The sequence below is a fragment of the Labrus mixtus genome, chromosome 8 (genome assembly GCF_963584025.1).
Source record: "Labrus mixtus chromosome 8, fLabMix1.1, whole genome shotgun sequence".
Taxonomy (NCBI): Eukaryota; Metazoa; Chordata; class Actinopteri; order Labriformes; family Labridae; genus Labrus; species Labrus mixtus.
The window spans coordinates 16,159,650-16,173,061 of NC_083619.1; the positions used below are offsets into that span (position 1 = coordinate 16,159,650).

General features: G+C 41.2%; 2 protein-coding genes across 2 annotated transcripts in view; one reads left to right on the forward strand and one right to left on the reverse strand.

Moving 5' to 3' along the window:
• Window positions 1-13,412, forward strand: part of clcn2a (chloride channel, voltage-sensitive 2a) — a 40,354-nt gene that overhangs the window by 1,948 nt on the left and 24,994 nt on the right. Inside the window, exon 2 of the mRNA XM_061044687.1 lies at window positions 11,633-11,801. Within this exon, the coding sequence (XP_060900670.1) occupies window positions 11,633-11,801 (169 nt within the window). The remainder of the gene's footprint in view (window positions 1-11,632; window positions 11,802-13,412) is intronic.
• On the reverse strand, window positions 8,820-11,218 carry LOC132979143 (zona pellucida sperm-binding protein 4-like). Its single transcript, XM_061044682.1, has 8 exons — window positions 10,890-11,218; window positions 10,605-10,792; window positions 10,311-10,408; window positions 10,063-10,220; window positions 9,790-9,982; window positions 9,554-9,701; window positions 9,392-9,467; window positions 8,820-8,990 (listed from the first exon to the last, which is right to left on the reverse strand). The coding sequence occupies exons 1-8, from the start codon at window positions 11,170-11,172 to the stop codon at window positions 8,914-8,916; spliced, it is 1,221 nt and encodes a 406-aa protein (XP_060900665.1). The 5' UTR covers window positions 11,173-11,218; the 3' UTR covers window positions 8,820-8,913.

Genomic DNA, 13,412 nt, shown 5'->3' on the forward strand with positions numbered 1-13,412 from the left:
TCATTTTCTCATTCAGAGCAACTGTGCTGGAAAGAGAAGCAGCCAATTCCCTCTAGTGTCTATATACATATCTGGCAAGTTAGTGGAACCACGTGAGTTACTTTTATGTTTAGTAATACATTAGAACGACAATTATCTCCTGTTTATACTCAAGTTTTTCAAACAAAGAGCTTTCTGTGACAATCCATTAAGATAAAATGTGGTGGGTATCATAAACGACTGTATAATGGATTTAATTACAATGCAAGTGGCCGTGATTACATTCCCACCTGAAGAAAATCATCTGTAAAGAAAACAATTATTTGATGTTAATGACATCCATTAATATGGTTTGCACAGCAGCTCTGATGCTGTATACTCTCTTTCACTGCAGCAAACAGATTTCCTAGAAAGCATTTCACACTCCTCTCTAAACTCTGAACTCATTATCGAAAGGGAAGAGTAAAAATGGAGAATAAACAGGCTATTTTTAACCATCAATGAATCAAGAGTGTGGGGAATCTTTGTCTCCACAGCAGATGTTATCTGGTTTCCGTGTGGAGATGCAGGATCCTTTGAGTAGCCACAGACAGTCTGAAAGCAACCAGGCTATTGTGCATGGGTTGCTGGCCCAATGGCCGTCAGATGCAGTGCATCCTGGGGAATAAACGCAGACTGTGTGCCCTCTTGCTGTCTCGTGGGGAATGGAGGGATGGAGCAGGTAAAGGGGAGAAGACGCAGGTCATGGGCTTACAAGGAAAAGGCGGAGACTGGAGCTGTTGTGCCTTGGTGTCGAAGTGTTGCTACCTTCAATTTAAAGATTTTTTCACATTTTTCAGAGGTGTGGGAGGTCTGGATGTGTCACGGGCATTTTTCTAGTGCATGTGTTTTCTCCTGTCAGAAGCGTGTGGGCAAGTGTGCTCCATAGGTCTCGCATGTGCATTTATCCTCTGTGTGTGCGTTTGTGTAGGTGGGTGTGGTTCCGCATCTACACATGCGCACCTTTCAACGCGTGTGGCTTAAGTGTCTGTCAGAGCAGATGTTAGAGGAGGCATGTTATATGTCCTTCCAGCAGCAGGAGGCCCTGAAGATTTGACTGCCGCAGGCATCGAAGCCATGCTCCACCTGAAGAGGAAAAGCTGCCAGCCCACACCTCCACTCACACCAACCCCACCCCCAACCCACGCCACAGGGCACTGCAGCACCGCAGATATATACAATCTGCTGCGTTTTTCAACGTACGCATGCTTGTGTTTGTTCCCATCAATAACAGCACTCCTGTGTATCTGTTCACAGATACAACTGATTCAACTGAGGCAGACAAGCATATTAAGGCTACTGCAACAAACCTGTATGTAAAAGAAGCTGCTAATTGTGTTGCAGGAAAGGCTTACACAATCTTATATTATCTTAATGTTTAGTTTTGGTGGCTAGTTTGCCCATATAAATGTAGTCTATTGTGATTTTTACATCCACAACAATATTTAAAAGAAAATGATCCATGTCTGAATCATCTGCACCTTTGTATACTTTATTCCAGTTCATGGGTTTGATTACACATACTTGTATTTCATTCTTGTTGGCTTGCACAATGCAGCATTCGGACACAGATTGTCTCCTGAACAGCAGTTAGTAAGGACTCTTTGAACAGAAAAGTGTTCTGTGAGATCTGTTGTCTCTCTCTCTCTCCTCTCGGTTGTATTGTTTAGTGTACAGAGTGTCCCAGACCAGTTGGGATGGTTAAATATGAGCATGCTGTCAGCAATTTTACTGCCATCACTTTCAAGGATTAAACCTTGTTAGTGTACATCTCATTGCCATTTGGTGCAGCTATCATGTGAAGAGTCTTGTTCTTTATGAAGAAAACTTAAAAGATATGCGAACAGAATTCGACTTTCATACATTTCTTTGTGCTTCTCAGCATCTTTTTCTCTCTTGTCGCTGTCACACACACACACACACACACACACACACACACACACACACACTCACACACGCACAGTGTCTCTTCAGGGGGTTTAGTTCCTCATAGTCAGCACTCTGTCTGTTCTCACACAGAAACTGGCTTGAGTCCATTTAAGGTCCTGTCACTTCCAAATTGTGCTGTAACCTGCACACCGCAGAACGAGCCGCTGCAGAGATTGCAGACAGATAAAATCTATAAAGCATCTAAAATAGACCAAACAGGAATGCCTTAAGTTAATGCAAAATAAACAGCGGTAAAAGTGAATTGAGCCTCTTTACTTTATCATTAAAAATGAATGCCATGCTGTATTGAAGACAACTTAAAAGTAGTTATTGAGCCAACTAATTGGGAGAATGTTTATAAATAAATAAGTTGAGAAGTAGGGTTGTGTTCTTGTCTGGTTGCATACAATCAGATGGGGTTTTTTTTCAAACCAGTGGAGTCTCCCCTGGCTGGCATTTAAAAAGAATGAAAATAGAAAGCAGTTCTGCATTTCCTTCACTACAGAAACAGAGCGGCTTTATCCACTTCTTACAAAGTGTATGGCTGCATGTGCGTTCCCACTGCTCACTATTAAATGGATAGCAAAGCATTTTGTAACTCACCCTTCAGTAACAACCTGTAAAGAACACCTTTCAGACTGCAGGGCTCCTGCTGCCTCTACTGATTCTGACCTACGCGACTCAAACATAAAGTGATGCACAACTCTGATATGCGCCATTGCTGCGGGCTGAGCCTGGTAGATTTGTATCTCAAACAAATTGGTTGTTTGCGATATAAATAAAGTCCTAATTGGCAATGTCTACAGAAGCTTGAGGAATGGTCTATATAAAAATAAGCTGTTTTCTCAACAATGATTAGTAACAGCTTTGTATCAATCTTCACTGAGTGGATGCCTTTGTCTCAAACTTATCATGTTGGCATTCTTCATATTGAAAGCACAATTTCCAGACAGTCGCTTTAAATTAATGTAAGGGTTGGTTAAAACAGAGCCAGTGTGACTTTAAAATAACTGTCTGCGCTCTTTAATTACAACAGATGATCATTTAGTCAGTTTGGTTGATGTTTTAAATACATCAGAGCCATTGGTTAAAGTGGTGAGATGATGTAAGATATATTTGTCATAGACATTAGAGGAGTGAAATGGTACAAACAACTCAATAGAAACATCGGATATATCAAACCACTTTATTTTACATTAACTGGTGAAAATTACAACAGCAAAGTCAAGTTGACTGATTTCACACAGTGTTTTCCACCCGGTTTTCTTTAGGAAGTGACTGAGCTGCTTTCTTGATGTAATAGAAAACAGGAAAAGTGATCATGTTGTTGCATTGAGTAATGGGATTAGCGAGTAACATTCTCTCTTGCTCAGTCAGAAATTTTGCGCACAAATGGACTCCATCCCCAGCCTAGGACAAAACTTTTGCGCAGCTCTGCCATTTTTAGTCTCGCTACAGAGAATTGATGTCTAACGGGGAAACTCAGAGGGGCTTATTGCATTTAAAGAGACACACACACCAAAATGGAGAGTTCTGGGAGAGCTGGTTTATACAGGGTCACAAACCTCCTCTGGTGCATGATTCATGTTGTATTTTGACCAAAGCACGGCACAGATGTTTCATTTAGACCACAGGGGACTGTTTGAAAAGGTGGAAAAGGGGGTATAATATGTCCTCTTTAAATGTAATTAAATAATAGCGAGTAACATTGGATGATGCTGTGGTGTTTTACTTGTTATCCTTCAACACATGGGCCACCAAATGAAACCCACAACTACAAAATATGAGCAAATGTTCATGTTTTTTTGTGTGGAAATACTAAAGATAGTACAAGTACTGCAAACCAAAATTAGGTCCAGTCATCTTTTTACATTTTAATCGGGGATTGGTTATTGTTCAAATGTATATGACACCTCAGTTAAGATAACATATTCTCATTTCTTTGAATCATGTGTAGCCACTGACAAAACCAGTGACTTATCTCTGTGTGACTTTTGTGCTGTTTTGTCTCTTTTTTCTCTTTTTGCAAACATATCTTTGTAATAGTGCCGTGATGTAGAAAAAAACCTGCTCCCCTGCCTCAAGTCTTTCTCTAAAAACATGTCACCCTCTCTGCTTGATCCTTCAGTTTTTCTGACATCAACCCCCAGCACTCCTCTGTCCTTTGTGTGTGTGTGTGTGTGTGTGTGTGTGTGTGTGTGCGTGCGTGCGTGCGTGTGTGTGTGCTTGCCTTTTTGGTATTTACTTGTGTGCACCAGTCTGCATCAAGGTTTTTCTCCTTAATGCAGCCTATAAGCTGTGGCTTAGTTAACTATTCAAAAAGCAGCCTCAGACTATATATTAGACATCAGCAGGAGTCAAATGTGTCATTTTGTCCTCTAATTTAATTTTCAGTCTTGTCCCTGGAGGGTTCAGGACTCAGGATTAGTCCGAAGGCTTTGGTCTTCCTGTTATTACCCTGGTGGTCTCCTCAATACCCACTAGGAATCTTGTTCAAGTAATCACACCTCCTCAACAATATGTAGGAAATTAAAGGTCTAAATCATCAATCTATGCCTCTGCAGTGATGATGGCTCCTTTCACTCTGACACACTGTAAAGACAAAATTAAAAATCTTCTTATGAATAATATGAATAAATAAAAAAACAGCAAGGACAAAAGTTTTAGATGTTTGAAGCCTTTATCATTAGAGTGTCAAATATTTCTCCTTGCTGTATCTTGACAGTGAATAAATTATCCCACAGAGCCCTGAGAACTGCTGAATAATAAAGGACTTTTTTATTTCATCTGTTGTGCGAAGCTTGCACTTGGTTTGACTTAGAGCAAGGTGGCAAAGTGAGTGATGTAGCAGTATAGGCTGGAGGCTGGAAAGTTGTCACATATCAATTAGACTCATTTTCGTTGTATTCTCTGTCTGTCCAGGCCTACCGACAGCTTATAAATCAAAAATGTAGTGACACCTGCATAGTGACATGCAGTTATGTCAAACCTTTCTTCATATTAAGTCTACATGACTTCAATTCTGAAGTGGAGAACTGCAAAACGCTGCGGAGATATGGGACGTCGTTGGTTTCTCCCTGGGAGCTGACTTAAGCTAACTGGCGAGCCCCCTTAGCTTTGCATTACTCTCGAGAAAGGTAAAAAGAGAAAGATTTAAGGCGCTAAACACAGTATGCAGTTGTACGTTTTCACTTATCCAGTCCTCCGCGGACCGATTTGATATCACGATGCATCACCATGGGACCATCCTCAGTTTTCTATATTACTGCACATGGCTACTTTTTTTCCATCAGTGAAGACAAGCAGTCAGACAAATATGAAATTCCTTTTTTATTATTTAGAAAGTGCTTTAGAAGTCATTATCAACATCAGCTTCCTTACATTGTTTATCAAAATAAATATAGGTACAATAATCAATATGTTCTGTCACGGCACAGATGCAGAATCGTCTACATGCGCATCGCGATGCATCGTAGAAATGATTCATTTCAACAACCCTGGAAAAAAATTACTAGAAAATGTAATGTTAACCAGGAATGAAGTTCCAAGCTAATGTAATGGTTCTGTAATCGAGGATAGGGTTGACTAACAGGAGCTAACAGGTTATCAGGTTATTGAAACCGGGCCATCCAATTGCTCGTTGTACAATTTTACTGATTCAGGCCTCTGTGGAACCGATTCAGTTTATCTTTACACCGCTACTGAAGACCAAATGTCAGTTCTGAAAAAGGCAGCTTGATTCATTCCCGGTCTTAAATATTAGCGTAAACAAACGGTAAATCAATTGAAAATCATCTGATCATGTATGTGCAGCATTTTCTGAAAATAAACAATTTTGGGAATCCAACATTTTCAGGAGCTCTCGTGTCCATCTGATTGCAAACGGGCTTGACACATCCAGCAACAGTGAAGAGGAAGTCAAAATGTGTCAAATATGTTAAATCTTATCATATTGTACTGACTGAATTCACTACAATGTTGCAGATTTTTCTACAATCTCAAGAGAGGGGATTCATTTGATGTATACTCCTAGAATGAATGGACTGTCAAATAAGAAGTTATGTTGGGAATGCTCTTTATTTCTTTTTCTGAACTGTTTTCTAGATGGAAATAATGAGACATTGTTCAATTAGAAGATATTAAGTAGGAGATTTATGCTGTGAGCCATTTTTGAATGATTGATGGATGACTCAGTCCATCACAGTCAGCCGTGAAAGCTGGCTGGCAAGCTTTGTCGTTGTCCAAATCTAGATTTTCTGCTTTTTTTTCCTGTCCATGATGGTCTAAAAATCACATTTTTTGACCTTGTTAAACCATTTTGACGACAATTTGAAAGCTACTCTCCGCAGGCATTTAATCTACAAATAACCAGTCTGTAGCGAACAGTGGGAGGCAGGACTTGAACTGGTGCAGAGGGGTTTGTGATGTAGGAGGTGAACTGACTAATGTACATACCGATGGTCACATGGGACGTACACTGGTTACACAAAACAGCTCTTTTAACCCACAAGGCCCCTCCTGCTACTTCCCCAGGGGTCCGTGCTCCAGATGGTTGATGACTGCTTTCACACAGGCCAAAGAAAGAAACAGTAACACGCCATGTTTATACTCCTAGTGGGTGATTGTCTGGTGCTGGTAGTGGGTTAGTGCATGTATTTTAAGTGTAGAAGCAGGAAAATTTGATGTCAAGATTCCCTTAGAAGTTTAAATTTGCTTTGAATAGATTGTAATTCTCCAGAGTGGTGAGGGTTAAATGTAGACCAGTTACCAACCAGGAAAGCCAAGAGTGTCACGTCCCTCCATGCATTACTTCACTGGTCAAGAGCCTCAGAAGTTGACAGATGTGGGTTGTTTAATTTAGGAAAGACATACACATCTTTAATGAATCTCTTTGGATGAATAATTAGTGGAGTGATCTTTAAACTGGTGTCATTTGGGGGTATTTCAGTCTGTATGAGGTTTTTTTCTACTGTGTAAAAAAAAGCAGGATATTAGTATTTTCTTTTTCTTAAAATAAGCTAGATGTCTTATTATAAAGAGATTTTACGTTTAAACAAACCCTTTTAAAGTAAACCTGCTGCACTTCACCACCATCATGAATGAATCAGATTAGCAGTGGGAGGCTGTGCATTTGCAGAAATACACAATTGATTTGAAAGTTAATGAATCTAAGCACAAAGACAAAGAGTAAACACTTCACATAAACATCATTTCTAATTCCTCTGGAGGACTAATACTTATAAACAGGCTTACATTTTTATTGGATTTTTTAGTGACAATAAGAAAATACACACAAGACACACATATTACTTACACATCACAAACTAAGCATGGCCTTAGTGCATCCCATCTTATTTCATAATCATTCAGTTTTCCCATGTCTAGTTGCGATAATGCCCTCTAACCTAAAATAATGCTTCAAAACAGAGAAAATGAAGGAATGTCAAGCATTCTTTTTCTTTCAGTTTGAAAAATAAATCTCTTACCCAACAAAATAACTGTTTAAAATACTAAATCCATTTTTTAATTCCCCAAGAATGATTGTTTGAGGGCTCATTGTTAATAGTGAAAATGAAGCGAGCCATTTTTTCAGGGACAACCAATGAGGCTTGCATTTTATCATGTCAACAAGATATTTCTGGTGCAGTTCTGTTGGGTTAAGCTCCCTTTGTCAATGTCACTGAGCTTTCAATTGAAAGGGCATTACCAAAGCAAATCTCTAAATGACAAGAATATAGTTAGACAATGTGATTGGCTAATTTGGGTGTCATTTTACTTAAACATGGTGGCAACATTGTTGAGCAGGTAGTGTTTTATTTTTAAATCTACACTAGACAGCCTTCCAAGTTTCACTGGAAGGTTATTTTTCTCCAAACACATTCTAATGTAAGAAAATGAACTGGGAATGTAGCCATGAGGCAAAGTAGCAATAATGCAATTTTCTCCTTTTTCTCCATTATTGAAAGACTGGATCAGGAATCTTTTGTTCTAAAGTATAGACGGCTGTGTTTAAGAGTCATTTTAAACGTGACACACCAGCTCCGTCTGCATCCACCGGTTCGCTTTAATTGAGCGTCTAACCAGCGGCAGAACATGTTTATATTTCACGCCCCCTGACATTATGGGTTGTCTAGCAGCAGCTGTTAGTGTTTGTCAGCTGATTTCTCTGGGATGCAGCTAATATATTAGGCCGTTCTGCTGCTCGAATGTGACGTATAGCCATGTCTTACTTAACACAGTCCAGCAGGTTGAAGTGGAGGGATATAAGCATCCTGACTGGATGGCTCCCTTTTCTGTCAGACTGAAACTGCACGGCTGCTCTGCATCGCCTGTTCATGCGAGGAGAAAGAGCGAGTCTCTGGGAGTCGTGATGCCCATCTCAATGAGGGGGGGGAGGGAGATGGAGGAATGTGAGTGGGACAAAAGGAGGTAGTGCGCAGAGCAGTGGGGAGAGATGTTGCAAGTTGTAGCAAACACAGAAACCTAGAGGGACTGGCATCAAAAAATAATGAAGAGCGAGCGGAGAAACTGAGAACAGCATTGCGCCTGCAGGAGTCGTGATGCTCATCTTAATGTGGCAGAAAGAGATCAGTATTTGAGAAGGTAAAACATGTTCATGCCACTAGCACTGCAAGCTTTGTCTTTACAGTGAGAGTCATCATCTCAACTTTTCATTTTCACAGCTGCTAACTAGTATATGCATGACTTACTGGTCATTTTCACATCTCCATGCAGTGAAGTATCCAGTTGTAATTAGACCTTGTGATTCCTCAGCAGTGTTAGAGGGGTTGCATTACTACACTGTGCCTCTGCACAAACGCCATCTCAGCAAAAATTGTACAGCCAGTGACCTTCAAAGAACAATTCAGACATTGACCCAGTTGTAATGAGCTTTTATTAAAAGTTAAGTCCAGATGCAGGTGCTTGTCATGTCTTTCATTTGGCATGAGGGGAAGATTTAGTCTTCTACTCAGTCAGGATCACCTCTCCGCTTGATACTAGAGCCCCTTGACTTGAGGAAACTTTCCTTACTGCAGCTCTTCCTGTATTAAAAAAAAAAAAAGGGGGGGGAATTAGATCATTTAATGTCACATGTTTTGATTTAATTGAAGTAGTCAGCCAGAATGGGTCACAATTCAATATCCACCAATGCAAGGATTTAGTCAACTATAACAATTTTTCTCTGTTGCAAAATTCTCTTTACCTTCAGAGTTTTAAACTTCAATATGAATCATTGTGGCATTTATGTTTACAGTAGTATGGCCAGAGATTGAAGTGCAACTCATTTAGCCATGGTTTGATTCTTGCGACAATTCTGTTCAGTGCACAACACAGGGACAGGACAATGCTGGAATCCCCAAACTCTGAATGACTCTGTTCAGACCAAATTTTATAAAGTGAGCGCATAAGGTTAATCACATTTAACAGTGAAGAAATTACTCACGTTGTCTATGGCACGATTGTTCACAAGAGTAAGTGCTACTGGGATAACACACTGCTGTTGCACAATGGATGAACACCTGAAATCAAGAGTTCAAGTTATTTATATATTTGGTGGCAGAATAGTCACTTAAGGGTATGTTGCAGTTTAAAGATTTGACTGTACCGTGTCTTTCTGAGGGGTGTAGGAGTCTCGGTCTACAAACGCAAACATTTTTATAATGAAGCGTTTGTGGTGCGTGGGGTAATTAAGCCCAGAGTAGCTGTCAACAGGCACCACTGTGGTCAGATAACGGTCATCATGGTAAGGACACCTGGAGACGACAAGGGCGCATGTTATGCAGCACTGAAACTATACAAGCCAAAACGTTAAACTGTGTGAGTGATTCAATGTGTAAATACCCATCAACCAGAAGGTCCCACTGTGGATGACTCTCAGGGTTGGCGGTGGAAGTGGCCCAACAGTGCTCCAGGTTCAGGAAGATGTTCCGATCAGATCGCTCCACAATGTTCACCTCAACATAGACAGGGTCTCGCAGCACTTTAGTGATGGGGTAGTCTGCTGGAGTGTAGAAGGAGCTATACGCTGCTACTTCTGCAAGCGTAGAAGCACAGATTTAGCATACCACCATATACTGAGTTCTTGCATTGCTATAGCCCTCTTAAGCCACTCACCCTCCACACAGCCCTTTGTGTGGCACTCTCCATTGCCCAACTTAAGCTCCACTCTCAGGGGTCCAAATGCAGCAACCGGCAAAGGTGGAGGAACACCGTTCACCTCCATGACAAGGGCCTCCACAGCTGTGCTAGAATACCTGCACTGGAACAATAACCTGCAGAGAGAGCGTAAAAAGGACTTTACAGCTCAGGAGACCTCACAGGGTCACACAAGCAATAAACGGAGGATCGATTAACACACTGACTCAAAATGGCTGTCCCGGGTGATTGAGCCCCTGGGTCCAATTCCCACCTCATACGAGGACGACATGTGGTTCTCGTACACCACATAACCCTCCTCTTCCTGTTGGAAGAACATTCATTGAATGCAAAATTTGTTCACCAAAGCATTGAGAATATGTCGTTCATATAGCAAGTCAAACACCTTTTCAAGCTTTACAAATGTGACGTTTGGATCCCTCACAAATCACAATTGCTGTGATTGAAAGATTTTGGACTAAATCGCTCATATTGACTGAAACAAAGACGGCTGCAAGCACCTTGAGTTTGGTTCCGCATGCAGTCACAGGGAACTGAAGAATGGCAAACGTAGCAGTGAATGCGACAGGAGCGCAGGCAGGGTTGTTTGCTTCCAGCAGGCTGATTGATTCCACATCGATGAGGGGCACAGTGGCGTCTCGAGCCACGACCACCACAAACTGGCCATCCCTGGTACACTGCACAGTTACTGGGAGAGCAGCGAAAGGTGAATTTGTTACATTAGTAAAGCTAGCTCACGCTTACCATGTAGAAAAGACACTAGAAACTAAAGTGGGCACATTCACCTGCTTTCCCATAGTAGCACTGCTGGCCATCAAAGCAGCAGTTTATGTTTGCGCACTGCTCAGCGGTGACATCTCGAGTCCCACACTGGATCTTCTCGCCCTCCTCCACCTGGCACTTATCAAAGGGAGCTGCAGGAGCAGAGACATGAGACTGTTGCTGAGGCGGATGAAAAGGTTGCTGCTGCTGCTGCAGAGGCAGCGCCCAGTGAGGCGGCTGGGAAGATCCATTACAAACCAAAACTACAACCAACACAACACCAAACAGACACTTGAAGGGCTCCATTATGGTGGTAAAAAATTACACACTGGCTCAAACTGTGACAACAACACCCAGAGCTCAGAAGCAGGCTTTATACATGATTGATTGTTTGTGGTTTGCTAAGAACCCCGCCTCCCATCGTTAGGAGTCAATAGTGTGGCAGCCCTGCAGGGTTAATCAGCTGGGAGCTGACAGGTGGAGCTTATTGTCTGCTCATCTGTCTGAAGAGAAATCAGTCCATTCTGTAAAAGCTGAGTGGACTTTTTCTTCCTCTTAAAAGATGTGGATATAAATGTTGCATAAAGTGAATGTTTGAACCTGGTTCTGTTCTCGTTGAGTGTGAACCTCAGACTATCTTTACTGTGACCCCATGCTGTATACATTTTACCTGCAACATCCCACTGACATTTCTTTCCCTGCCTCCCACTTGCACCACCTTTTATAAAAGCTCTTTTTTTTTTTTTCCCCGCCTTTACACACACAGATGTATGGGCGCTACACCCAGGAGCTGGGGGTGTATGCCAAAGAGGAAGCAGCCCGCCTACGGGATGGAGGAGTGCGGGATGGCGGGGGACTGCGGAGGAACACAAGCGTCCGTAGCCGTGCTGCAGACCTGCTGGAGTACGAGAAAGACCCCTGTGCAAAGTGCCACTGTAAGTGTTGATAAACCAAAAGCAATAAATCTTCATCAGAACAGGATAGCAGGGACAACGTTTGGAGATACTTAAGTGTTCTGACATGATGTGAAGGTCAGACAAAAGGAGGCCTCAGTGCTCATAAACTAAGTGGTCCTTGTGAGTGTGAGTGTGTGTGTGTGTGTGTGTTTGTGTGTGTTTGTGTAGTAGAATGCAATGCTTCAGTGAGTGTGAAAGGTGTGTGAAAATATTGATTTCTTAAAGTACAGTGGAGCTGATTCCTGACACAAGGGAGAAGGAAGGGATGTAGAATTATTCTTGTGTGTCTGATCTGAGCGATGACCTTTAGCCAACCAGGGTTATCTCAATGTCAGACTAACACAGCCCCATCTGCTGGCTACCAGTGGCCTGTGTGTGTGTGTGTTTATGTTTGTGTGTGTGTGTGTTTGTGCAGGTCATTTCTTTCTGTGTGAGTCAATCTGATCTGAATTGTCAGATGTCTCGTCCTCACAGATGAGTGCAGATTAAAGAGTGGCACCAGAAGAGAGCTCCTCTTCAGATTGATCTGATCAGGAACAGCAAAGTGACAGACTCGGACTGTGTGTGTTTGTGTCTGCGGACTCAAAATGTGCACGTCTGTGTATTTTTATTTGTACTAAATCTTAACCCTCAGAAATGCATGGTAAAGAAAATCAACACAGCAGAAATGCTCTTAGACGGGCGTTTAAGCCAAAGTAGAAATGCAGTAGAAATATCCCTTTAAAAATACAATTCACACTGACGTCTAGAGATTATCCACTCACACAAGGACAGTGTGAATAGATAGACAAATCCACAATGTCATTTTCTCATGGTGAGTATTACAAAAAGCTACTCTCATTTGAATCATCTGTATAATAATATGGATGTCTTCATAAATTAAACCCAAATTGTTTCCCTGATAAAATAGTACTAGATGACGCTGAGATAACATGTTGGAAAAAGGGGAGCTGGACCTGAGTGGTTGATCTTTAGATTATGATGGTTTCTTAACATTACATTTTATGCAAGCTCTAAAAGAAAATTGGTTATTTGTCTTTTTTCTTTATACCAGATATCTACTGGTTCCATCTTCTTTAATAGGAAAATAAGCTGGCTCTTTTCTTCCTCTTCTATGATATAAAAGTAAATACTTTGTTAGTTAAAAAAATATGTGTCTTTATCTGTTGAGTTTTCTAAATAGATATTGACATTTTCGGGGGGGGGGGGGGGGGGTCCAGTGATTTCCTCAGTATCAAAGCAATCCAAGTGAACACAAGTGAAAATCACATATGGGAATTACTCAGAGCTGATTTGGTTACTTTTAGTGATGTCAGTTTGCCAAAATGTTAACAAAAAATATGACCACAAGTAACAGGGTTCAAGTTTAGATATATGGTGTAGCTAACTGAATCTGTTTTCACATCATACTTTAATATTGTAAGCACTAAAATGGGACTGGCTGTGGTGACAAGGAGCACACTGCTGGTGAAAGAGAACTGCTAGTGTAAAACAATAAAACTCAAATGAAATTATATTTGACTGGTAAATAAATCTCGTAATTTTGGCACATGTCTGTGATAATATTGGCTGATACTTTAGCCACTAATA

What these genes read in the sequence shown, in the direction of transcription:
- LOC132979143 (XM_061044682.1), bottom strand. Translation starts at nt 11,172, where the DNA reads ATGGAGCCCTTCAAGTGTCTGTTTGGTGTTGTGTTGGTTGTAGTTTTG. An exon ending in CACAAAGGGCTGTGTGGAGG is followed by an intron (nt 9,983 to 10,062) that starts GTGAGTGGCTTA and finishes CTACGCTTGCAG; the next exon opens with AAGTAGCAGCGTATAGCTCC. An exon ending in TGGGACCTTCTGGTTGATGG is followed by an intron (nt 9,702 to 9,789) that starts GTATTTACACAT and finishes TGTCGTCTCCAG; the next exon opens with GTGTCCTTACCATGATGACC.